The 26,726-nt window shown below is 36.4% G+C and overlaps 3 protein-coding genes and 1 pseudogene across 3 annotated transcripts; 3 read left to right on the forward strand and 1 right to left on the reverse strand.

Annotated features, from left to right (window-relative positions):
* Positions 1-3,757: 3,757 nt before the first annotated feature.
* Positions 3,758-8,976, forward strand: LOC129238126 (uncharacterized). Its single transcript, XM_054873164.1, has 2 exons — positions 3,758-3,781; positions 7,834-8,976. The coding sequence occupies exons 1-2, from the start codon at positions 3,758-3,760 to the stop codon at positions 8,974-8,976; spliced, it is 1,167 nt and encodes a 388-aa protein (XP_054729139.1).
* A 5,929-nt stretch (positions 8,977-14,905) lies between these two features.
* On the forward strand, positions 14,906-15,089 carry LOC129239861 (U2 spliceosomal RNA; annotated as a pseudogene).
* Positions 15,090-16,427: 1,338 nt separating this feature from the next.
* Positions 16,428-20,669, reverse strand: LOC129238947 (gustatory receptor 8a-like). The gene is made up of 6 exons (XM_054874193.1): positions 20,513-20,669; positions 19,496-20,429; positions 16,967-17,040; positions 16,798-16,866; positions 16,608-16,697; positions 16,428-16,536 (listed from the first exon to the last, which is right to left on the reverse strand). Exons 2-6 carry the CDS (start codon positions 20,421-20,423, stop codon positions 16,468-16,470), a joined length of 1,230 nt encoding a protein of 409 aa, XP_054730168.1. The 5' UTR covers positions 20,424-20,429; positions 20,513-20,669; the 3' UTR covers positions 16,428-16,467.
* Positions 20,670-24,919: 4,250 nt separating this feature from the next.
* Positions 24,920-25,783, forward strand: LOC129238127 (gustatory receptor 8a-like). The gene has a single exon (XM_054873165.1). It carries the CDS (start codon positions 24,920-24,922, stop codon positions 25,781-25,783), a length of 864 nt encoding a protein of 287 aa, XP_054729140.1.
* The last annotated feature ends 943 nt before the right edge of the window (positions 25,784-26,726 follow it).

The raw sequence follows: 26,726 nt of genomic DNA on the forward strand, positions 1-26,726 counted from the left end.
TATATATTAGTTAAAGAAAATATAAATTGCAAAAAAAGAGACGTACAAATAACTGATTTATGATGATTAGGTCTTACGGGAGAGTGAAAGGTGGAAGCGTGAAGCTTTGAGGAGGCTCAACTGTTTGAGGGACCAGTAAAAATAAAGAACTAAATAGTACAGCAACTACGTTAGGGATCCAGAGATCAGAGAATTTAATGTACACACATATGTACATGTTTTTTCAACCATTTGGTTAAAACTAGTATTTATTCTACATGCAAGTGGAAGACTTTACTTTTTTTAAACAACTAGAAAATCTGTAAGGCAAAATTTTAAATTAACGAATCATTTACTCAAAAATATATAATGGAAATCCTAATAATTGTTTAACTAAATAATAATATAACATAGAATGGTTCACAGAACTGGGATGGACCGCTCTGAGCCGTTTGATTCGACACACATCATCTTTTCGTCGTCAAAGCTGCATTCGATAGTATGAAACGGAGTTACTTGTATGCCGCGATGTCTGAATTTCGTATCCCCGCAAAACTAATACGGCTAAGCAAAATGACGTTGCTCAATACCAGCAGCGCCGTCAGAATTGGGAAGGACTGCTCCGAGCTCTTTGATACCAAACGATGTTTCAGACAGGGTGGCTCGTTGTTGTGTGACTTCTTTAACCTGATGTTGGAAAGGAAAGGATCGTTCGAGCCGCAAGTCTTAATCGCTCAGGCTCAATATTTTATAAGAGCGTACAATTGTTGGCGTATGCCAATGATAGTGACATCATCGGCCTTAACAACCGCGCTGTTAGTTCTGCCTTCTCCAAACTGGATAAAGAGGCAAAGCGAATGGGTCTGGTGGTGAACGAGGACAAAACGAAGTCTTCAAACAAACAGTCGGCGCACTCGCATATCGGCACCCACGTCATTGTTGACAGTTATGATTTCGAGGTTGTAAAATACTTCGTTGGACTAAGTAAGCAATTGAGCAGTAAAGTTCTCTCTCGTCGAACAAAACTAACACTCTACAAGGCTCTCATCATGCCCGTCATAACGTATGGCGCAGAAGCTTGGACGATGACAACATCCAATGAAGCGACGCTTGGGGTGTTTGAGGGATTAAGTGCCTACTATTTACCTTGGGGATACAACCCAGAACCTTTTCTGTGCTGGTACATACAAAGATGATAGGTTTGCTCTTTAACTATGCTGAAAAAGAAATTTGTGAGGGGAACTTCGGCTGCCACGTTACTTGGGAGATTCGGCAACCGAATTCTACACGATCATTTCAGATGCATTCACACACTCGTCCAGTCAGTCGTTGTTTGGATCATTAGCGAAGACTGTGTTGATTTTCTTTTTCTCATCTCACTAACACAACCTTATCGCTAGCTGAAATGTGTACAGTAATTTCAGATGCATTCACAGACTTGCCCAATCAGTCGTTGTCCAGACGGCAAAGAAGTGTCATTGGTTGATTTTTTTTCGTATAACACCAACACAATTTCAGTATTTTTGTAAACACATCCCAGGTGACATCAGTCCAGCAGCTGGTACTGTCAAATTCGCTCAGATCCGTTAAAAAACACACCTCTAAAAATCTTTTCGCCGTGGGTATACAAACACGCCAGATTTGGGAAATGTGTATCGTTTACGAGATACTACAGCGTGAGATTACCGGCGCAGTTAACTTTGATTAAAATTGTAGTGTGACAGACGGCCGTTACGCGGATTAGTAAACAACTAATTTGCTTATTGGATAGTTTTGCCAGTAAAAGATGGATCGCAGCCAACAAATATGGCTATTAGTTGCCTTGATACTAAGAAATAATTATTTATTTAAAAAAATTCTTAAATTGCAATTTCTCAAACTGCTCCCAAATATTAAAGCAATTCATGTAATTTCGATCCTTTTAATGCATTGCCCTTTCTTGTACTTTTTTTAAGTTTCATAATTTTTCATTCATTTTTCGGCTATGTTGCTATCGAAAATTCCCTTATATATATATAATTGGCGCGTACACCCTTTTTGGATGTTTGGCCGAATTCCTCCTCCTATTTGTGGTGTGCGTCTTGATGTTGTTCCACAAATGGAGGGACTTACAGTTTCAAGCCGACTCCGAACGGCAGATATTTTTATGAGGAGCTTTTTCATGGCAGAAATACACTCGGAGGTTTGCCATTGCTTGCCGAGGGGCGACCGCTATTAGAAAAATGTTTTTTTTTTTATTAATTTTGGTTTCGCCGAGATTCGAACCAACGTTATCTCTGTGAATTCCGAATGGTAATCACGCACCAACCCATTCGGCTACGGCGGCCGTCTAATTCCCTTATCCTCTCCCTCCCTTAATCCTCTTAAATTATGAGAATTAAGTCTAGTTGTTAATTCGCTTGCACTTAATTCTTCAGATAATTCCGAATTAATCCGTTAATCACTATTAACGCCACCAACTGTCTAGGCTATTATACCAAGTTTATGAGGTATAACATAATTCGCTAGCGGCGAATCTTGCTCGATAACTTTGGGGTTGTTCCACATGCAAATTTTTCATCATTATCAAACATAGCGAGCAGAGAAGTGGCGAGTCAAAGACGCCTAATATAATATAAATCTGGTACAGTAGCTTAAGGTGAAATGAAAGTTTGGGTATATAGCCCCCTTTGTTTAACCAATAAATGGCAATAAAAAAAATTGAAAATTATGTGAACGGCTTAGCATGATACTTAGAAAGCTATTGTTTGCTAAATTTTAGTATAAGAATATGTAAGCTTCAAGTGAAATCGGTGTTTGGTTAGCTCCTCCTCCTACTTGTGGTATGCGTCTTGATGTTTTCCCGCAGGGGGAAAGATCTCCAGTTTTAAGCCGCCTCCAAATGACAGGTGTTGTTTTTATGAGGAGTTTTTCCGTGGCAGAAATACACTCGAAGCTTTGCCATTGCTTGCCGATGGGCAATCGCTATTAGAAAAAAATGTCGATCATTTGATGTTTAATGTCCGGTGTCTCGAATCTGAGCACTATCGAATGGTATCACGCACGAACTCATTCAGCTACGACGACCGCGTCTGGTGGACCAGTACAGTGCCAAAAGTAGCTTCTTCTGAAATAATTTGATTTACTGCATAAAATATTCATGCATACATATTCACTAACATAATAACATATACGCAAGCAGATAAGTGCCAAATACACAAATTTTTGTTAATGATGTACGATGTCCCATGCCAGAGATCAGTAGATATGCGATAACAGTTCGCTTTCATTAACTTTCATTTGACTCATCTAATATCGTTAAAATCATTAAAGTGGTCAAAACAATAAACTTAATTATGTATCTATGACCTAAGAAAATTCGCACGCATACATATACAAACGTAGGTCGAGATATGTGTAAGCAAGCATTAGCTCAGAGGAGATAATTTGCGTTGAACTGCAAATATGCCGCCGCGATCATTAAATTGCCTTAAGACGACGGAGCAGCAAATTACAAACAGCAGCGTTTGTGCCGGTAAATGTCGCATATGTGTGTTGCATGTACATATATACCGTTATATGTTGACATGTAACACTAATTGTAATATTTGAAATTGTTTAAATTCGTGCGAATATTTATTACTGAAGTGCATAAAAGATTTACGAGAAATGTGTAAGCGATTTAAACGATCGACAGCGCCGTACACGTTGAAGTTTCGATATCGGGAGGCCCATGAAGTCGCACTTGCAGATCACCTGCGGAAATTTAAGCAAAGGATATTAGTGTAGTCGGAAAGCAATGAATTGCATTTCAAGTGTTTTAGTGAGTAATTCTAGTGATATGGGCAAATGTAAATATGAAAATATTGAGTAAAACGTGCCAGTTTTACTGCTTAAAATAAATGTGCTTCAAAAATTTTCAATAGAAAAAATAATAAAAACTTTTGGGCATAAAATTTTTTACAAGAAACCACGCCATTTGTGGGAGAACATCGAAAAGATTACCATAATTTGAGAAAATGCCTAGGCAAACACCTAAACAATTCGTCAAGTATTGGTTTGGGCGGAAAAAAATCAATTATTTTCTCCGTAGATGGCTGTCGTGATGGTTACCTCGTAAAGTATCGATCAAACAATTTAAAATTTATGCTCGTTGTCAAGGTGACATTTGACACTAAAAGAATTATTTTGCTGTTTTTTGTTTATTCCATTCAGTTATGAGTTACAGGGTGTTAGCAATGAAAATCAACAAAGGGAAAATTCGGTACATTTTACAGTTTTTCATTGATAATGACGAATGGTGTTTCTGGTGCCGATACAGTAACAGCTAATTACGTGCAATTTTACGCAAAAAAAAAGGATTTCTTTTTCTCCAAACTTAAAAAATGGTCTTTCAAAAGAAAGATAAAATTTAGATTCTTTCAGGTTTCTCAATTTTTATGCAAACTATTATTAACAATTGTAAGTGAGAAATTACATCGTTTAAATGTCCACTCTGAGTTGACTAGTTATCGTCCAAACGGTCGAACAAACATGACTAAAACGACTTCTCTCATTGTAGTACAAGTGCGTGAGGGTATAAAAAAAACATAATGTGTTTTTTATATATAAAAAACTTAAAAGCTTAAATGGTAAAAAAAAAATTAAAAAATTGTTAAAAATGTATTATCGACTGGTGGTATAGAAAAAACTCCAAGTGACGTTAAAGTGCATACGTGCAAACTTACCCTAGATTGTTGAACCCATTTTGAAAATACAAATAATACGAGAGTTGCTATTTATATTTCTGGCCGAACAATGGAAAAATGAACATTGAGAACGGTGTTATTGTTTTTCAAAATATTCTCCACGATGATCAATACACTTTTGCTTTCGCTTGAATCCATTTTCGAAGCACTTTGTCCAGTCGCGTTTCCAGGGAAATTTTTTATTTGTGTGGCATCCCATGCGAACATATCTTTTTTACCACACAGTGAAAATGCAAAGTCTTATTGATGCTCGTCATGCTAATGTCCTCGAATTCCTCAATTTTACGGTATGTAGCATGACGATCTCGCTCAATCATTTCACACACTGCATTGATATTTTCTGGCACAACAACTGATTTGGCACGACCTTCCCGTAATTCGGCGGTGAGCGAACAGCGGCCATGGAAAAATTCATGGTACGAATTTTTTACGGTGCGCCCGCCGTAGTTGGTGCGTGACGGAGAACGTAGGTGCGGAATTCGGAGAACGTAGGTTCGCATCTCCGTGAAACACCAAAATGAAGAAAAAGTTTTTTCTAATAGCGATCGTCCCTCGGCAGGCCATGGCAAACCTCCGAGTGTATTTCTGCCATGAAAAAGCTCCTCTTTAAAAAAATGTCTGCCTTTAGGAGTCGGCTCAAAACTATGGGTCCCTCCATTTTGTGGAACAACATCAAGATGCAAGCCACAAGTAGGAGGAGGAGCTCGGCCAAAACGCCAAAAGACGGAAAATTATCGCACGAAAATGCTCACACTTTAATTTTCACAAAACATGTCAAACTCTCCAAAGGAAAGGTCAGATGGCGCCTGACAACACTAGTAATGCCCAAGGACAGAAATATAAATAGCAACCTTCGTATAAATTATCCAGTAATTTGTCAGTAACTTAATTTCCAAGAATTCTCTCTCAAAGAGAAAAATATCAAAAAAAGTACATGAATGCAAAACCAGTAAGATTTTGGAAGTTTCACTAACAGCTGATTAAATTGTGGGCAGGAAAAATCACAAAAATTAAACATTTTTTCACTTGATTTACTTCGTATTAAATTAAAAAAAAAATATAGCGAGTAAAATACAAAATAACAAGCTTCGAAATCACATGATTTTTTTTTGTCCACAATAATTTGTTCCATTTCATCATCGCTGTCAGATGAAGAACATTCCATTCTTCTTAGCCTCACAGTCCGTGGTGGACCATAGCTTCTTCAACAATTTTTCTCCACTTTATTCTATCCATGGCTACATCTCTCCAGTTGTGTACGTTCATTTGCTTAAGATCTGATTCGACGTCATCTAACCATCGCTTTCGTGGGCGTCCTCTTTTTCTTCCTCCAATTGGTGTTAAAATAAAAGCTTTCCTAGCATTTCGCTCTTTCGGCATGCGCAGTACGTGCCCAATCCATCTAATTCGTTGGGCTTTGATAAAACGTATTATATTTTGTCCTCGAACGATTTCTTCGATTTCATTATTGTAGCGAATGCGGTAGCTGCCATCTATTGTTGCAACCGGACCATATATTTTCCTTATGATACGTCTTTCGAAGCACATCAGCTGATGAATATCATTTGTTTTCAGCGTCCATATTTCTGCACCATATGTAAGGACGGGTCGTATCAGTACTTTGTACATTCTTATTTTCTGTGCTCTGGACAAATCTTTTGATTTAAATAGTTTTATGTTAACGTAGTAGGCGTTATTTGCAGCTTGGATTCTGTCGTTAATAGCTATCGCCGAATCTTTATCTGCTGATAGTTTAAAACCCAAGTATTTAAATTCAGTGATATTTTCGAAAGCAAAGTTGTTAATACTTAGGTCATCGCGTGTCGTGTTGTTGACTGACCGAATCATGTATTTGGTTTTCTCGGTATTTACGTGTAGTTCCAGAGCTTTTGCATCTTTATCAATACATTTAAAGACGCGTATAAGAGTGTTTCTATCTTTAGCCATAATAAGAATATCATCTGCGTAGGCACATATCTGAAAATCATTATTAAATAATGTTCCATTCGTGTTTATTTCTTTAACAGTCGTGTGTAGCATTAAATTGAATACTAAACATGACAATGCGTCTCCTTGTTTTACTCCGGATATGATTTCGAATGGGTCTGACAGGCTTCCTTGCACCAGTACTTTACTTGTTGTGTTCGACAATGTACAGAGAATCAAATTAATTAACTTCAGAGGTATTCCAATTTTCTGAAAGCAGTATTTTATCCGTTTTCTATTTATACTGTCAAATGCCTGTTTGAAGTCAACAAAGAGGTAAAATATATCAATTTTATATTCGTAAAACTTTTCGAATATCTGGTGGACAGTAAAACCTTGATCAATCGTTGAGCGGTTGTTTCTAAAACCACATTGGTAATCGTCTAGGATGTTCTCAGCATAAATATTCAGCCTTTCAAATAGAATGTTTGTAAATACTTTATAACCTGTATTAAGTAAAGATATGCCTCTGTAATTTTGGCATTCAGTTTTATGTCCTTTTTTGTGTATAGGTACTATTATGCTTGATGCCCATCCAGTGGGTATTTCATTTGAATGCCATATTTGGCTTACTAAGGTAAATATTTGTTTATGTAGTTCATGTCCGCCATATTTCAGAAGTTCTGCGGGTATTCCATCTTCACCACAGCTTTTATGGTTTTTAAGTTTTCTTATAGCCAATAGTACTTCGTCAAAGCTAGGTTCTTCAACATAGATTTCGGCCGTATGTACTACTTGTTCCTCCTTACTTGTATTATCGTAGTTTTCTTTGTTAAGTAGTTCGTTGAAATATTCTTTCCATCTATCTTTCCATCTATAAGAACATTCCATTAGCAATTGCAATTCGCAAATTTTAATTCGTGCCTATTTTCACTTTGCGATCAGCTGTTTTTCTCACTTGCAAACTCTTACAAGTAAAAATTTATCCAGTAAAAACTTGCAACTTCCCCTCAAAGAAATGTCATTTTGCTCTCTCACTTTCCCCTACTTTGCAAATTTTTTGGGTACATTAACACCAAAACGTGATAATTTGTAGCAATTGTTGCAAACTATTTGCTTCATGAACATACCTGTAAACACATAATTTAATCCAAAAGCGAATTTGATGAACTCTGAAAAATATTTCATTTCCATTTCACAGTCCCTGCTTACGTTCTGCAATATTTTCCACTTCAACTTTGGCGAGCCCATATTTGGCAGCGAAAATGTTCATATTAAAGTGCACTTACCCGAAGAAATATCCGCTGCAACTCATACGCATTATGAGCCTAACTTGCATGATGACCCAACAATAATTTGCATCCCAACACACAAAATTCTACAACATCATCGTCAGCGCAATCACAGAAAGCACTTACCACATAAGTCAACTGCCGCAAAACCTCAGCACACTGATTACGACACTTTATTGACGAATATTCTGCTATCCGATTTAAAAACTCCAATTAGTAATCCGCATATGGACTATCTGAAACATACCGATCACATAACCAAGCATTCAGCATATCCCATAGTGCAAGAGGATTACGATAGCCATTCTGATGAAAGTACTCCTAAGTCACCTACAAAATATGTGCAAACATACAAATTGATAGAGACCTATGAACCACCTTTCGAGCAAGACTCGAGTGCATACCAAAACCATCACCATCATAAACACCCTAATCTACATGAGCAACCGCAAATGCAAAGTGAAACCATCAAAATTTATGAGTCGAAGTATCAGAAGCCAAGAGCAGAATTTGTACTGGAGACTCCCAACAGCATTGGTGTCGCTGCTAAGAGTAACGCCCATAGAATGCATACGAAAATAGGGAGACCGTATAAAGATCTGAAAGGAATTATGGAGCCATCATCAACAAATGGTTATGTCGGCCATAAGTCTTACTACAGTGCCGAAAAGTCTTTGCCGAGCGGTTATGGTTTTGCTAAGCCAACCTCATTCCACCAATATAGCAGTAATACTGACTTAACAGCCAACGAAAATTATGGAGCATCGAAAGACACCTCAGCTGCAGACATGACTGAGTTTTTTGTTTCCAAGGAGAGTCTTGATTTACCTAATAAAGAGGCAAAAGATTTCCATGCCGCGTTTCAGTACCCAACGCTTGGCATTGCAAATATTCAATCATTCATCGGCAATATGTATCTGCCTGGTATTGAAGAGAGTCCACTTGCTCAAATAGCGTCTGAAACTTATGTCGGCATTGATAGCTATGCAGCGCGTCATGTGCAAGGCGTAGATGATTTGACCTACTCGCCTTATAGGGATAAGTTTATTTAATTTAGTAGTATTTTTACAAGTAATTGATGTTAATTTATTTGTCTTTTTCCATATGTTAAGTTTCTAAGTCGATTAGTTAAATAAATACACAAAATCAATATGTACGCATAATAAAACACATACACATGCACATGCAAGCGCATGAGTACAAATAAAGACGATCAAATGGGACTTGTGTATATTTAAATATTCGAATTCTCTTAACACACTTAACAATGACTTCTTCGTGAAGACTTCTGGCGTCGCTTGTCAAGAACTTAAAGGGTTTCTTTCATTACATGCGAGTACATTCACTTATAAAGGGTGATCCATTTTTTTATTTTTTTTTTATGGAATATAAAATAGAAATAGAAAAGAATAATTTTTTTTTCAACTCATGCACGGGTATCAGCTGTCTGTTAGTTGGCTAAGTGACACTTCAGAGTATTGTTTACAAGCACGCGGAAGTGCCAATCAAATGACGAAAGAACTGAAAATATCTGACCGTAGCATCCGCCGCATACTGAAAAAATGATCTCAAAGTTATGATCTCACAAGATCCAAAAGGCGCATGATCTCACACCAAAGCAGCAACAAATCAGACTTGAGAGAGCGAAGGAGTGGCTTCGCTTGGCCGAAAGCGGTCAATTTCCGAACATTGTGTTTTCTGACGAGACAATTTTCCAAATTGAGCAATCCGTAATTGAGCAATCCGAAAACTCCCAAAACGATAGAGTTCAATTGTCCAACCAGGACACATTTTTTACTTTGAATTGAATAAAAGTAATTTTCCAAACTAAATTTATGGCCTTTTTAATTGGTTACACTTCGAGTACCGGACCCTGTATTTATTAATCCAGATTACTAAAATGAGATTACTTATAGACTATATATATGTAAGTAGAAGAAGAATTTTCACATAGCCGGGAATTATGTAAACAATTCATTAACAAAAAATGTATATTACGCTGAATCGCCGAGAAATCCAAAGCCAAAGAATTTGAGAGCTGATTAAATTGTTTTAGAGTTCTATACAACATATATAAGGTAAATTTTTATTTATTATAAAATGGCTATTTGTGCTCTGCGACCTAAAAAGATATATTGCGCAGCCATGTAGCCTACTCAAAAAGTTTTAGGCTATTAATAAATCCTAAAACTGTTGTAGGCTTAATTTCACCTGGATCTATAACCCAGCTTCCCAGGTAATATGGTATAGTCTGCATAGTGTCACTGCTGAGCAGTTGTTTCTTGAGCCTATTTACAGAGTCTACAAGAATCATTTTCCACCCCATCAATTTTTTTTTCATGTGGTAATTGAGTCCTATTAGTAGTTCAGAGTAGAGTTTTATGTCATTTCTGCTGAGGTTTAAGATTGCCCCTACCTTTATACGTTCTAGATCAGTGACTCTTTTCAATTGCCGCATGCCTGTTTGGGCTCCCCAGTACTTCATTAATCCACTTTTGAAACTGTTGTTTACCCTGCAGAAAAGTTCATAACCCATGAAGGGAGTGTTTGCACACTTTTTCGTTAAAGTGTCCGCAATTCGTGCCCCTAATGTCCCGGAACACACATCAGACTATCAAAGTTTCTTGATGCTAGAGTTTCGAGAATTTTAAAACATTCCCAGACCAACCTCGATTAAAATGAGAAGCTACCTAGCGATTTTACAACTGCTTGACTGTCAGAGAAAATTGGTATTGATATTGGCACCACGCGTGCTTTTACGAAGACATTTCCTGGCACATAGCTCTAAGGCGTGGACTTCCGCCTCTAAGGTAAATTAGAAAGTGCAAACAATTTCAACAAAATTGATTTCATATCCGGTCCAATTTTCTTATACCTTCTTGATGACTTATGTAGATCGTTTTTGAAGCAGATTGCTAAGTGGCTCTCAGAAAATCTGTTACAATCTCTCTCACCAATCAATTTTTAAATTTATCAGACTGTTACAGTCATACAATTTCAATACGAAACTTTGTTATTGAGTTGTAATTCTTCTATGTAGTTCTGCTGTTGTCGTTGTTGAAGTGGTTGAGTATTTCTATTGAAATAAACCTAATTAGCGACTAGCACCATTTGACTACCACTGCGATCGTCTGATGCCATGTTTTTTTCGTTTTTTTTTTTTTTGTTTTTTGAGCCATATTCATTTCGTGAGATCCAAGTATAGAAGTATAGCGGCCGCCGTAGCCGAATGGGTTGGTGCGTGATCACCATTCGGAATTCACTGAGAGGTCGTTGGTTCGAATCTCGGTGAAAGCAAAATTAATAAAAACATTTTTCTAATAGCGGTCGCCCGTCGGCAGGCAATGGCAAACCTCCGAGTGTATTTCTGCCATGAAAAAGCTCCTCATAAAAATATCTGCCGTTCGGAGTCGGCTTGAAACTGTAGGTCCCTCCATTTGTGGAACAACATCAAGACGCACACCACAAATAGGAGGAGGAGCTCGGCCAAACACCTAACAGAAGTGTACGCGCCAATTATTTATTTTTATTTAAGTATAGCAGCAAACTTTTTATGTCTATGTCTGAGATTTCCTTAACTTGCTGTAAGAAAGGCTTGCCGAAAGAGCGAAGACCTGGACATTCCCATAAATAGGGAAATGAGGGAAACTATTTTTCCTCACCCCCCTCCGACTGACAGCTTCTGCAGATGGTATTTAAAGGAAGGAAGGTTGAGTCTGGCTGCATGATCCCCTACCTTCCAATGACCTGTAAGGGTTGCAGTTATACCTGAGATGCTTGGGCGAGAGCATCCTAACAGGGAATTCGTCTTATGGATGTTGTACGACGGCCATGTTTTTCTTGTTGTGTGTAGTTAATTGATTCCACCTTCTTTCGGCTAAAGCATAGTCGTGTGAAGCAAAGGATGTTCTTATTGCCTTGAATGGGATAGCAACTGTCACCGCCTCTGTTATGGGGGGAAGCTGGTCTAGAATTTTAAAAAAATCGAAAAATTTTTTTTTGTCTTAAAAGGTGCTTTAGGGTCTTAGAAATAATATACCAAATGAGGGATGCCAGCAAAAATGTCTAAATGCCCAAATTTTTCATTCGACGGCAGTGCCTCGCAGGTATGCCCCGAACGCTACTTACAACTTTAAACGCGTTTTTCTCGAAATCACTTTTTTTAAACTGGCCGAAGACATAACTCGAACAAATCTTTACCGATTCTTAGGAAATTTTGACAATACATTCGAAATACCTTTTTCCGGAGACGTACGTAGGATTTTTTATTTATATTACATAGTTTTTTTTTTAATCAACAATTTTATGTCGTTCTTTATAGTGAAAATTGTAACTTTTTGTTCAAACGTGCACCATTTCGCGAAAAAACAAAATATCGAAAAAATCCTACGTACGTCTCTTTCTGTTGTTATATAGAAACTAAAAAAATTTTATTTTTTGATCCAGGACAAAAATTAAGGAGTTTACGTCTTCGGCAATGGACCCACTAGAAAAAAGGCGCCTTAGGAGAACTGCTGGACAGCGGCCATTTTGAAATTAATTCAGACGAAAAATTTTGTATTTGTACCATGAAAGCTATATTATTAAACCTATTTCACAGATTTTCGATTGATTCCTTTGTTGAGTCAAAATAAATTCATAAAATATGCCCATTTTTTGCGCTCTAGACCAGCTTCGCCCCTTATGTCTAGTGCCGAACCTTTTCTTACAAGCTCATCATTCTCCCTCCCTCATTCTCCTCCATCCCTATCTCAATACCCTCTATATTCCTATGACCGAGAAGCCATATCAGAGTAATTCTAGTTCCTCTCTACACAGTAAAACTAGTTTGGATGCAATGGAATTGGGATCTAAGGCCTTGATAGCTGCTTGACTGTCTGAAACGACAGTATACACCAATTTCTTCTCTGATTGTTAATAGTTTTGCCTGGAACACGTCGCCATAGTCAGGAAGTCGAATTAGTTTGGATAATTTGAACGGCTCCCGAAAGGCCAGTTTCCACACCATAGTTCATATTAGAACCGTCAGTGTAGATTTCAATGTCTACCAATCTACCAATCACCTTCCCTTTCCTCCATTCGGCTTTCGGTGGAAAACGTACGGTAAAATCTTTCTTGAAGTTAAGGTCGCGAATTGTGAAGTCTGATTTGTTTTTGACTAGTGAGGGTAACTGTAGTCGGATCTTGCTGTGACCGTACAACCTTGCTGTCCAGCTTCCTATGTCACTTAGTCTCACCGCGCTGCATGTAGTTATTGTTTTTATGTGTAAGTCCTATGGTAATAGATGTTGACGTAGTTCTAGATTTTTATTTCTTTTTTTCCCACACGCTTCATTGAGAACGGTAAAAAGGTGTAATTTAGAACAATTGGGAGTGGAGTGGAGTGAACAAGAAAATGAGTTTCATATCGAGATAAGGGTAGAAAATCTGCATTTTAGGTCTTTATGGAATCATTGCCACAAAAAAACTTTAGAAAAACGAATAATGCGATATATTTGTAACGCGAGAAACGAACAAAATTAGTAAGTATTTGACAGAGTTTCAACTGAAAGAGGGAAAGTGGGAAAAATTTTAATTGAGTGCATTTCTTTAATATAATTTGTCTTAACTTTTACATTTCTGTCCTATTTGGCCGCTCTTAGGCTTTACATTTTTGTATTGAAATGAAAAATTAATAAAACTGGAAAAAAAATTGTTGAAAAGTAAAGCGGTTAAGGGGACAGATACCTGTAAACGGCCATATTTTCCTTGATTTTCATTAAAATTATTTAAAATGAAGAAGTCAAGAAGTAAAAAAAAGCTTGAAAATGTCCCTATTTTTTTAATTTAAGGGGACAGATACCTATAAAATTTCGAAAAAAAGTTTTTTTTTTCATAAAATGTTAATATAATCCTTTAAGAATATGCCAAAAAATTTTTAGAACGTAAATTTAAGTATTTCTTATATTATAATAGATCGTCAACCGTGACGACTCTATTCTTTGCGTTCGAGTGCTGGGAGAGGTATAATTACGTTGTATTCAAATTTTAGATGCGTTTTTCTCAAAACTATATTTTCCGAATTGGCGTACACGATAACTCGAAAAGTTATTAACCGATCTCCCTGAAATTTTCCAAACATCTTTTCTATGTGAATTTACAATTTCGAAAATTTTTCGAAAAAATAATTTTTTGGAAGCAAAAATAGTAGAAAAATTTCCCCCCCAAAATTCATTTTTTTAAGCTTTTTATTCCGGGAACTTTTTTCCCCCCATTTGTTTTTAATTCATATAGAAATTATAACATTAATAAACAAAAAAATTTTTGGTTTTTTGTATTTAGGTCACTGACGCCGATGCTACAATGCCCGCCGATTGAGATGCCCCTCTGCTACCTTCCGGGAAGAATTGAGTGTACATCCGCCATTTTAAATGATTAAATAAAAAAAAAATTAATTATTTTAAAGTATAAATATAGTAAACTGTATGCCAATTTTGAAAAATATATATTGACTTCTTCATTTTAAATAATTTTAATGAAAATCAGGGAAAATATGGCCGTTTACAGTTATCTGTCCCCTTAAACGCTTTTAACCAAAAAAACTATTTATCAAATAAAAAAGGCAAAATATATATATATTTCAACCACATCCATAAAAGGATAGTTTGATTGGCGTTTCTGGATTTTTGAAGTGAAAACTTCTTTAGAATCGTTGGGAGTGATTTGAGGAAAAGTGAAACGAAAAAAGCGACCAACTTGGCTACGAAGCGTTATATTATATGTTGATATAAAAGTAGCGACGAAATAAATAAAAATAACTTTTATTTTTTCCTGTGATTTGAACCAAGGATTTTGGATCGGAAGCTCACATTGCTAGTCGCTCGGCTACCGCGCCATGCTGCCGTCGCTGGCCTAAAAGTTATTTAGTTACGAAGCGTTATATTATATGTTGATATAAATAATTTTTGTGAGCGTGTAATTCTCAAAAGTTTTATTAGGTTTATTATTTAAAATGTATTGACTAGGTAGTGTGGTTATCAGCTTAACATCTGATAGATCCTCCATCGGAGGACAACAAATGTTAAACTAATTTTTGGAAATGGGCGGAGTGTTTTAGGGGCTTGCTCCTTCTCTGCCACGGGTTGACCCGGTATTGCAGTACCGCCGGGATTTCAGCCTTGAATAAATACAAGAAAAAATATACTAATACATTTAGCTTTGGTGGGAAGAGCCATAAATTTTTATATGAATACATGTAGACGAAAATGGAATTTTTTTTTTTTGAAATTTGCATTGTAGGACATTTCTGATTATTTATTGAAAACAGTTTTTTGGCTTTTCTATTTTTGGTTTAGATACTGAAAGTCAGTTTAAGTGAATCGGTATAAATATTTCGTACATTAATTTTTGAAGTGAAAACTTCTTTAGAATCGTTGGGAGTGATTTGGGAAAAAGTGAAACGAATTACATATAAATGTAGCGACGAACTAAATAACTTTTAGGCCAACACCGACAGTATGGCGCGATTGCCGAGCGGATAGCAATGTGAGCTTCCGATTCAAAATTCTTGGTTCGAATCACAAGAAATAAAATTTTTTTTTTTTTTGAAATTTGCATTGTAGGACATTTCTGATTATTTATTGAAAACAGTTTTTTGGATTTCAGCCTTGAATAAATACAAGAAAAAATATACTAATACATTTAGCTTTGGTGGGAAGAGACATAAATTTTTATATGAATACAAGTAGACGAAAATGGAAGAAATTTGTAAGTCTGTTTCTTCGGTCCGTTTGGGTATTTTTTTTGACAACATCGAAACCAAAGCATTTGTATCATATTTTATCTATCATAAGCCACTCGTATCATTTGTTGAAATTGAAAACATTGAGGATGAATGTATGATAAAATGAAGAAAATAAAATATGAACTTTATAGCAATATTATAATGAACCTATAATTATCCCGCTCCTAATGCTGCTTTCGTCTTATTCTCTCTCAGTTTGTTTTACGGAAGGTTTCACTTCTATCAAGTCTAACCGTTAGACTGGTATTTTTTTTTTATAATAATAACTGCGTAAAGATCTGGAAAATAAATGTTTTGGGTCACGTATCACGAAAATGAGTTCCCTTTAATTTTCAAAAGAATCGTTTTCGAGATACGATTCTTTTGAAAATTAAAGGGAACTCACTTTCGTGATCATCGACCCCGAATTAGCAAACAAAAAAAATTTAACGAGGCACCACTCTTTAATATTTTAATACCAGTGTGATTTATTAGCGAAATTTCATCACATATTTTTTACACAAACTTTTGGCGTAGTGGGTGCTTCCCTTCGGCCAACACGCTCTGACCAACACAGCACTCAATTTGGAAATACTTTTGAAATATTTCTGACTGTTACGGCGCCAAAACTAGCTAAGATTCAAAAACAAGCGTATGTTCGCACCACCCTGTATGAAACCAGCAGCATTAAACTGTGCTCTAAGCGATACATTGTAAAAGAAATTCTCCTACGTACTTATGTGCACATACAAATGTTTGCACGCAATCGTAGTTTTGTGCCTTAGATATTTTTGAACTTGGGCATAAACTGTATAAAGAAGAGCATATAAGTGGCTATTGAACCCAGCACCTGAAAAAAATAAGCGTGTAAAAATAGTCTATAAATAAATGTTTTGTATTAAATAGCTTATTTTCGCTTACATCTCTTGCCATATTGCAATTCAGCACGAAGAAACCAAAGCCATCGATTATGATTCGCTGGTGTAGTATTTGCAAAGTGAAGTTTTGTAGCTGAAAATGTAAAACATAAAATTCTTTTTGATTATATTATTTGTAATTCTACATGAAATAGCCCGAGGCGCTTTGTGTTTCTTGTTAAGCGAAAATTTACCCGCGTTGAGATGTTGAGATCTTCTAAGTCGTGACGAATTTTGTGCACATTGTGTGCAAGGAAATTTGCCTATTTAATAAATGAATAATGAAAGAATATTTTTAATTATGTAATTTACCAAAACAAGCATACATATATGCCAGCAGAAGCAATGAACGTATAAACATACCGATCGCATACAATTTCGTGACGTTATTAACAAAAGAAAGATGGTCATGGCAGAAGGAACTATCAAAGAGTACTCTGAAAAAGAATTTTATCTATGTAACTGATAATATATTTGAGAAACTAAGCATAGAAAAAACAATTATAAATATTTAATTGTGAATGTAGTGAAGTTTCCGTTAGATAATGAGCTTCTCATACAACCCGCTCATAATGGGTGGTTAAATTTCAAGGGCCGACGTTGAATGTAAACCACACCTAAACGTCAAGTCCTTTTGTGCATTTTATTTGATATTTTTCAATTTTAGACTAATTCAATTTGAACCATGGAAAGATACACAATCGAGCAATGCGTTAAAGTTATTCAGGCTTATTATGAAAACGGGCGTTCAAATCAAAATACATATCGCGCACTTCGTGAAGAAAATCATCTTCAGTGATGAGGCACATTTTCACCTCAGTGGATTCGTCAATAAGCAGAATTGCCGCATTTGGGCGAATGATAATCCAAGAGTGATTGCCGAAAAACCAATGCACCCACAAAGAGTGACTGTTTGGTGCGGTTTATGGGCCGGCGGCATCATTGAGCCGTATTTTTTCCAAAATGAGGCCGGTCAGGCAGTTACTGTGAATAGTGTTTACTATCGTGAGATGATCACGAACTTTTTATGCACCGAATTGGAAGATATGGATGTGGACAATGTGTTGTTTCAACAGGACGGTGCCACTTGTCACACAGCTAACGAAACAATGGCGCGAAAAATTTGATGGCCGAATAATCTCACATCGCGGCGATGTCAATTGGCCGCCAAGATCATGTGATTTGACACCGTTGGACTTCTTTCTTTGGGGTTATTTGAAAGAAAAGGTGTACATTCAAGAGCTAAAGGATGAGATAATTCGGCAAGTTAACGGCATAGAACCTCAATTATGCCTCAGCGTCATCGAAAATTTGGACCATCGGCTGGAGGTGTGCCACCGAGGCCGCGGCGGCCATTTGGCCGATATTTTGTTCCATACGTAATTGAGCCATACCAATATTATCATAATAAAGAGAAATAATAATAATTTCCTAAAAAAATTGTATTTTATTCAAAATCAACACCGGCCCTTAAAATTTAAACACTCTTTAAATAACATCAGGTACGCCTACAATACAACTATACTATGTATGTGACAGCTTGGCTGGCCTTCAAAAAGTGATCGACAATGTTGCAATGCACAGTCAACTATACGGCCTCAAAATCAACATCAGCAAAACTAAATACATGGTTGTTAGCAGAAGAAATACATACAACAACACTTATTTAACAATCAACAATGTTCCTGTAGAACCGCTCTCCAATAAGAGCTGACTGCATTGATCGGAACAAATGGTAATCCAAAGGTGCAATGTCTGGGGAATACGGCGGGTGGGGCAGGATTTCCCAATTCAGTCTCTCTAAACATTTCTGGACCGATTTAGTACCGTGTGGCCCGGCGTTGTCATACAGCAGAATCAGTTTGTCATGTCTACTGTCCCATTCAGGCCGTTTTTCTTTGACAGCTCGATTCAAACGCATTAGCTGCAGCCGGTAACGATCGCCAGTGATGGTTTCAGATGGTTTAAGAAGTTTATAATAGATGATACTCTTTTGATCTCACCAGATGCACAACATAACCTTTGAAGCGTGAATATTTTTTTTCGCTATCGATGGACCTGGCATGCTCCAACATTTTCGACACTTAGGGTTATCATTTTTCATCGCCAGTGACGATGCGATGCAGAAAACCTTTTCGTTTTTGCCATTCAAGAAGCATCTCACACGTCACCAAACGTCTCTCGATATCTCTCTCTTTCAGTGGATGTAGTACCCAGTTACCTGCTTTCTAGACCATTCCCATGCACCGACGGTTTATCTGTCATCATCTAACTCTTTAGACATATCATCAAGGGTTCGACATGCATTTTCAGCCAATAATTTTTGTAGTTGAGTATCTTCGAATTTTTTCGGTGCCCCTTCGCGATCTTTATCACTCACGTCGAAATGCCACTTTGGAAGCGTCGAAACCACTCTTTACAAGTTGTATTTGATGGAGCGTGATAACCGTAAATATTGATCAATACACGACACGTTGCAGCTGCACTTTTCTTTAAAAGGTAATAATGAAACATGACTTCCCGCAAATGCTGTATTTTCGGGACGAACGTAGATATTTTTGACGTCAGATAAAAAAGTATCTTTACGCTTCAAACGAATGTCAACTACTGCGTTCGAGACCTCACATATACACCTTCAAAACACCAGTATATTACTAGAACAAACACAAAAATAAATAGTATCAGCAGCGACACCTCTTTTACGAGGGCGGAAACTTATTCCCACATCCAAAAAAATATCGGGATCTCGAAATACTTGAATTGATATCCCAAGTCACTACATAATTAGGATATGCACTCACAACGGCAAAAAACATCCACGCCATAAATTTTAAAATGGTTTATTAGTATTTCATCATAAAAAACTGGAAAAAATAATCTTTAAATCCTTACCAATTATATCCTGGCCTGTGTATATCATCCAATAGGACCAGTAGCATTCGGACAAAATCATTACATATTCCTTAACGTAGTTACAGGCGATAGATGCACCCACAGCTTTCTTCAACAAGACACTCATTTCGTAAATATCTTCATAGTTCTTCATTAGCGTCTGCAACTCATCACAAATTGTCTGCTCGAAATAGTCCAGCCTTTGTGCGCTCGTTTGGAATTTACGCTGACTAAAAAGTACCAGCCGCTCTACATTCTTATTGAGCTGTTCCAATTCGATGCGTAACATATCCATAAAATACATAATTTCTATTGAACGAAAGTGGCAAATGAAGCCACTCGGTATAAAGGGTAAGAAAAACGTTAACCACTGACGACGCGTGGCGATCGACTGCGTATAATTAACAACAATACTCAAATAAACGGCGGTGGAAATAATAACTTTCCATACGTATGTCCTATAAAGACCGTATTCTTCGCGGTAAGTTCCTAAACTCCATTTGCAATGGAGTTGTGAGTAGGTGATGAGAAACTTTTGCATATATTTGCGCTGCAGTATGGTTTCGCTGAGTATTACAAAATGTGCAGAAATCGTGGCAATCAACTTTAGAATGTCATTGAATTTTCCAAAACGATCGCTATTGTAGAGTATTGAATCATGATTGGTGCTTGTCCAAAACTGCAGCAAACCAAAGAATATGAAGTGCAAACAATGCCAAATCAGCAGGAGCCGCCAAGTTGGATGTGTGCTGGAACGCTGCGGGTGTTGATTGACTGTGGCGAGGTCACATTTCAATTGCAATGGCACTGAACACAGGCCTAGGAACTGATATAGGCGCAGGTGCAACAAGGTGAAGGTATCCAGTTGTACCGGCTGCTGGCTGCTGGGCGTAGACTTTCGCTGTTTCATATTTGCATACATTAACATTTGTCACTTCACACAAGTAAGTTTTAATAATTTTTTGTTTTTTTTTTTTGAGTATTTGATTTCTGATTACTATTGACTACATAACTTACAATACCCACGAAGTTGTCCAAGTGGTACTCGTTTAATGCCAGCCGGCATTGTCAATGGGCGGCACCTAACGTAGCGAATTTGTTTTACTAATTCCATTAATTTAATTGAACCACTTGTGCCGGCGTGAAGTGCGCCCGCGATGCTAATCACCTTTTCCTGACTTGAAACAGATTAATTGCTGTCGTCATTGTTAGCCGGAATGGTAGCAACGCTGTGGCATACAGTTTGCCTGCACAGGAGCGGCAATGAGTTTAGTTGTTATTTATTTATTTATTTTTTGTTTAGCAAAAAATACAACTTTTTATGTTGATCTTGTTGAAAGATTGAGGCAAGTAGATACATATTTGACTTCTTGTTGTTTGAGTGCGCGCGATTGACACTTTTTTACTGCCATGATAACTTCAGTTTTGGTGTTTAGTCCCATTTTTATTCGCCAAAGATATGCGCATTGAAATCATTAAACGTTGCACATATTTTTTATATGGGAGAAAACATCCGACACTGTCAGCAAAAAAAAATGTCAAACAGCAATTCGGTTTATGAGTGATTTAAAACTTGCTATTTTCAATGGGCTATGAAGCTATCGACTCAAATTTTTCCTAAAATTCCAATTAAAAGGTTTTAATTTTGATGAAAGTTTGTTGATATTTTTTTTTGTTTAATTTGCACAAAATTTGAATTTTGGATTTATTAGGTTTAAGTATGAGAATTATTTATATTTTCAAAAAAAAGTTAGTAATATTAAATAAGGAACAAATAAATTGTCAAAACTTGTCATTAAGTGCCTGTGCAATAGTTATTTAACGCCAGTCCATGAAGGATTACGAACGTAGTGGAAAGCCGTCGGCATCGAAAACTGATGCAAACACCAATAGAGTGAAAGAAAAATTTATCAATAACCGCAAATTATACAAATTAACGATCAGAGAGCTGAAAGAGGACTTGAACATTGCTTATGCATCCGTTCAGGGCAATGTAGTTAATGATTTGTTTTTGCGCCATGTTGCTGCACAGTTGGTCTCAAAGCACCTGAATTACATGCAAAAAAAGGGGCCACGCTGATATTGCCAAAGATGTGATTTCCAAGGCTGAATCCGATCTAACATTCATCAAACGCATCATTACTGGATACGAGACGTGGGTTTTTGAGTAGGACACGAGTGAGTGGAGAGCCCCGAAGGAACGAAAGAATCAAGAGCAAAAAAACTACGGCGTTTTCAGTCCAAAAAGAAAGCGACGCTCACGATTTTTATGGATTATAACGGTATTGCACGCCACACACTTTTGGCAGTAGGTCAGACAGTTAATAAAGACTATTATTATTGAAGCACTTCGCCAAAAAAGAAAGGACGCAAAACAACTCGTGTATTTTGCACCATGATAACGCGCCGTCGCACAGTGCCATTATTCTCTGTGAGTTTGTGATCAACAACGAAGCGAATACCATCCAACAGGCATCGAGTTCACCTAATATGGCCACCTGCAATTTTTTTCTATTTAAAATAGTCAAAAAGAAGTTTGATCGAGTCAAAAAACCACTACGGGGACGCTTTTTAACAGCCGAAAGGAAGTAAAGGAAAAATTGAAGACAGCTCTGATGTCTACACCGAAAATAGAGTTTCAGAAATGTTTTGAGAGCTGGCTCAAACGCTGGCAGAAGTGCGTTGTAATTGATGTGGAGTACTTTATAGGCGATAATATCACTTTTGAGGAATCAATTTATATTTTGAATTTTTTGAATATATTCTAGAAACGTTTTGATCAAGGTGGTAGAGTAAGATCGGGTATTGTGGGCTATTCGGGTAATGTGGTCAACGTCTGTATTTTTCATAATAACGAACATGCACTAGAAATATTGCTTATGAACTTCAAAATTAATATAACGGATGGTTTAAGCTGCTAGCCTTTTGAATTGGATTCTTTACTGATGAGCCGTTGATCAAAATATTTTGTCAAGTGCAGTCAATTTCTTTCTCAGCGGCGCACACTGGGGATTTAGCGGAAAAAAGTCAAATTTGCAACATACCACCTACGCAATGTTTAATGGTATTTCTAAATTCCAGAATAGAACCAACAATAAAATCAAAAAGAATTACTAAACTCCGACTTACAGTTTTTTTTTATATATTTATAGGTATGTCAAAAGTATAATTTTTTTATAATATAGTATTGAACTGACTAAGAAAAAACTTCAAAGCCCAAGGTGGTTTTTTTCCTTTTGCTTGAGCCGACTTCCAATTTTTTATTTTTCATTTAGGGTACGATATTTTTATATATTTTAGCCGGAAGAACAAAGGCTGTGAAGCATTTGATTATCTATTTATAATTAATTTTACGAAAAAAAAAACATATTCCTTCATATTCTTGGATCTGCAAGTTGAGCTACATTTACCTACGGTTAGAAACTAGTATCAACGTGTTTCTTAATAGCGTCTCTTTCAGTTTTAATCAATTGCAGGTGCCACCAGGCGCCACTGATTATTTTTTGGCAATGATAATAACTAAACGCTTTCTAGTGTGTGCATAATGATAACGAAACACTTTTAATTTTGTTTTGACATTTTGAGGGTAATTCAGAATTATGAACTTACATGTATCCTGTGCGTAAATATTTGCTGGCTTATATTAATAAAAAAAAAAAAAAAATTATGAATTTTAAAAAACAATTTTTTTTTTAAATTAAAAAAAAATAGTTTTTAAACATGTTCTTTTCATACACAAATATATACAACTTCATTAGTAGTAAAAATGTAAATATTTTTTGGGATGTATACTTTTTTCCGCATCTCTGTACAAAAATCCCCAGTGTGCGGCGTGTTATATTAATGGTATTTTTTAGTTAATTATTATTTTTAGAGTGTAAAAGCTCAGATAGAATTATTAAAATATTCTACATTTTTTAATGCGATAAGAAACTATTTTTAAATTATTTAAACAGAAGTTTGTAATACTTTTTTTTCGTTAATTTTCCTGCTTTGCGTCTTCACAAGACACGATATTCGATCCCTGGCGTTTCAATTGACGGAATTGCCAAAGTGCCAAAGGTTGGTTGCATGGATTCCTGCGCAGGCACAAAAGATTAGCTTAGTTTTCGCTCACCAACGGGAACGTCTAATAGAGTAATGGGTTTCACAAAAGAAAATGTGAAAATGTTTTTCGATTTACTTGAGCAAGGGTATGAGACACACAAATTTCCACCATCGGCCATACAGAAAGTGGATTTATATTTACCTAAGTTGAATAATTTTTTTCAAATAGTCAACCTAGAAGGTCATTAATTAAAATTTAAAAAAATATATAAAAAAAATCCATTGACTTATTATTAACTCTTACAATTGGTTTTGGTGATTTTATATAGTGGCTCACTTTACCCGAATACCCTGGCCCACCATTTTTCTTTTCATAAACTTTTAAGGTGGTTTCAGTTTTTCTATATTATCAGACGAAAACGATTATATTAGGGTATATTTTACAATAAAATGAGAAGATAATTCAATATCTGTTAGAAAGAAAAAAATATCGCCTTTCCATTACGATTATTTTGGCAGAAATTAATATGAAGGTAAAATGATGCCCACAATACCCAACTTTACTCTATATGTCCATAATCTATCGATCTAAACTTATGGAAAATTGTGTGAGCTTGGATTTCTTGAGTGGTCAACACTTCTCGGACACTTAAATAATTTTCTTATTAATGCAAAAAACCTAATTTTTGAAAAAACAAAACAAAAAAAAAAAACACATGGTCGTGTGATATATGAAGCTGCATACAAGGTGAACCATCCTTTATGTCGGTATGAAAATCTTGAATAACTTTGAAAAAAAAAAACTGATTTGTATAAGTGAGGTTTTTTGTGTATTTGGTTTGGTTATTTACAATATATTAAAACTATTTTTGGAATACAATATCAATCTAGTGGCCACATTTTTTAGCAATCACAAACTGCGATCTTTTTCCTGCTTTTGCCATCACTTTGTCAAGCATTTCGGGTTTTATAGCGTCGATTTCGGTTTTTCGGTGTGAAGTGATCCATCGTTGAAATTGTACTGAATTGACGTATCGAAAACATGTACATATGTTGAAGTCGATCGGTTGGTAAATGACAAAGTTATTCAGCGTTTACATACCGACATAAAATATGGCGCACCCTGTATTTAGTCCAGTTAGAAAAGTAAATTCATCAGTTCCCCCAGTTATTTAAAAATCCCTACCACCATGCCACCAATCAAACTAATGCCTTCATAGTGTAAGGTCCTTTGTTTATTGCAAACAATTCTTAATACTTCACCTTATCAATTCATCCATTGTGATAGTTAACTCAAATTTCTTTACCTATTTGATTGATTGATAGTCAATTACTTTTTCCGCAGCTACACTATTCAGTTGCTATCGAAGCCTCGCAATGTGTATTCAGGTTCCCTGCGTGGTGCGTTTTCATATACGATTCTTTCAATTTTTCGGTTGCTTTGACGTTTCCTTGCACCCTCAGCCAAATCAGCAAAAGCGTGCTGAACATCGTCTCTCTACTTGGACCTATCTACTTTTGTTGGTATTTTCCTTGACAACTGTGAACACATTCTTCAGGCCGGGTGCATTTCTCTTCATCTGGGAAGGTTTTGGTTACTTCATTGATGCCTTCAAGGTATTCATGGCACAAATCACCATCACCATCATTTATATAGAGACGGTATTTTGTCGGTGCGCGCTTCGGAAATTTTGGCATAGATATACGATGCTAAATCAAGGCCCCAATGGAAGAGGTCAAACGACAGAAGGCGATTGGCTTACACAATTGTGTGTACATCGTGGATTTCTGAGCATTTTCTATGGCATTACTGTATTCGATTTGATTATACAGATTGCTTACATAATAATGCCACCGAAAGATGATCATCTACTGCAATTCTGGGTTATGTTCACACCATTCATGTATTTGATACATGTGCGAAATATGCAAATCATATTTCATATTGGAATTATACGACACGAACTTGAGAAACTGCGCAATGACATGGGCCTGATAGCAGAGTATACCAGTTTTGCACAAAGCGTAGCGCCTGCCGTGGGCTTCGAAGATTTTGTTCGTCGAAAGTTGGCAGAAAAGCAGTTGGTGTTTCAGCGCATCTACGAGATGTTTTACTACTTTAAGCACGCGTTCGGTATATCAACCATTGCAGTTCTGCTAATGACCTACGTTCAATTGGTCGTCGATTCATATTTCGTATTGCACAATCAAAATAGAAGCTGGAACCATAAGGGTACTTAATACAAAGAAAATGAAAATTTTGAAAAGGTTTGAGGTATAAATTCTGATGAAATTGGGCGACCAAGTTTCGCTCTGCATTAATAGATTAAATTATTTAAAAATGTAAAACAAATATCACAATATGGGTATCAAATGAATGAATTTTTAAACAGCTTTAATCCAGATAGTAGATTTGGCGTCATATATTTTTAGTAAGACTTCTTTTACCATGTCAGTTCGCGAAGCTCAAGGACAAACTGGACATTTTGTTTTATGCATGATATTTTCTAGGGCGGTAATGCGGCCAGGTACGTTAAAACACAATAGAGAGATTTCAGACGGTGTGGCCAACATCAAGCCGTTAACCGGCTCTTGGCGAGGGCATATGACAGAGGTTTGCTTACGGTCAAAACCGCGATTTTGTTGCTGATATAATAAAAAACCAACGCAGCCAACACTCATGTTACGTCGTTTCCGTCTGAACCAAGGATGATAGTTTACAAGGTTTGGCCATCCGAAACAAAAGTATGAGAGTAACTTCGACTACCACGTCATAGGGGAGTAGTTAGCAGAATTATGCCATAAGCGTTTAGCAACAAGTGTTAACATAAAGTTGTAAGTGATCGGACAAAATAAGCCAGCCAGCTGGTCAAACTTCAAATAGTATTCAGAGAAAGTTTAAAAAAGTATGGATATTACTGGGTAGATGATCTGGGTAAATACTAGCAGCTTCGTTTTGTTTTTGTCCCACACCTGTATATTCTCATTTCGAGTCAGGGTTGAGCATATTGCACTATCACTAATTTTTTAGTAGTAGTCAAAATAAGGGTTTCATTATCACTAAGTCTTCAATGCACTAAATCCGTTTATTTTACTAACTTTTTAATGCACTATGCCCAACCCTATTTCGAGCTTAAAAATACTTCTTAAGTTACTTTGAATGAAATTATTTGAGGTGATGGGC

This window comes from Anastrepha obliqua, chromosome 2 (assembly GCF_027943255.1).
Source record: "Anastrepha obliqua isolate idAnaObli1 chromosome 2, idAnaObli1_1.0, whole genome shotgun sequence".
Taxonomy (NCBI): domain Eukaryota; kingdom Metazoa; phylum Arthropoda; class Insecta; order Diptera; family Tephritidae; genus Anastrepha; species Anastrepha obliqua.

Bases quoted from the DNA above. Each gene is read 5' to 3' on its own strand.
- LOC129238947 (XM_054874193.1), bottom strand. From the start codon at position 20,423: ATGTTAATGTATGCAAATATGAAACAGCGAAAGTCTACGCCCAGCAGC. The intron at 17,041-19,495 runs GTAAGGATTTAA...ATTCTTTTTCAG, and splicing joins CACAGGCCAGGATATAATTG to AGTACTCTTTGATAGTTCCT. The intron at 16,867-16,966 runs GTATGTTTATAC...TTTATTAAATAG, and splicing joins CACGAAATTGTATGCGATCG to GCAAATTTCCTTGCACACAA.
- LOC129238126 (XM_054873164.1), top strand. From the start codon at position 3,758: ATGAATTGCATTTCAAGTGTTTTA. The intron at 3,782-7,833 runs GTGAGTAATTCT...TCCATTTCACAG, and splicing joins ATTGCATTTCAAGTGTTTTA to TCCCTGCTTACGTTCTGCAA.
- LOC129238127 (XM_054873165.1), top strand. From the start codon at position 24,920: ATGTGTATTCAGGTTCCCTGCGTGGTGCGTTTTCATATACGATTCTTT.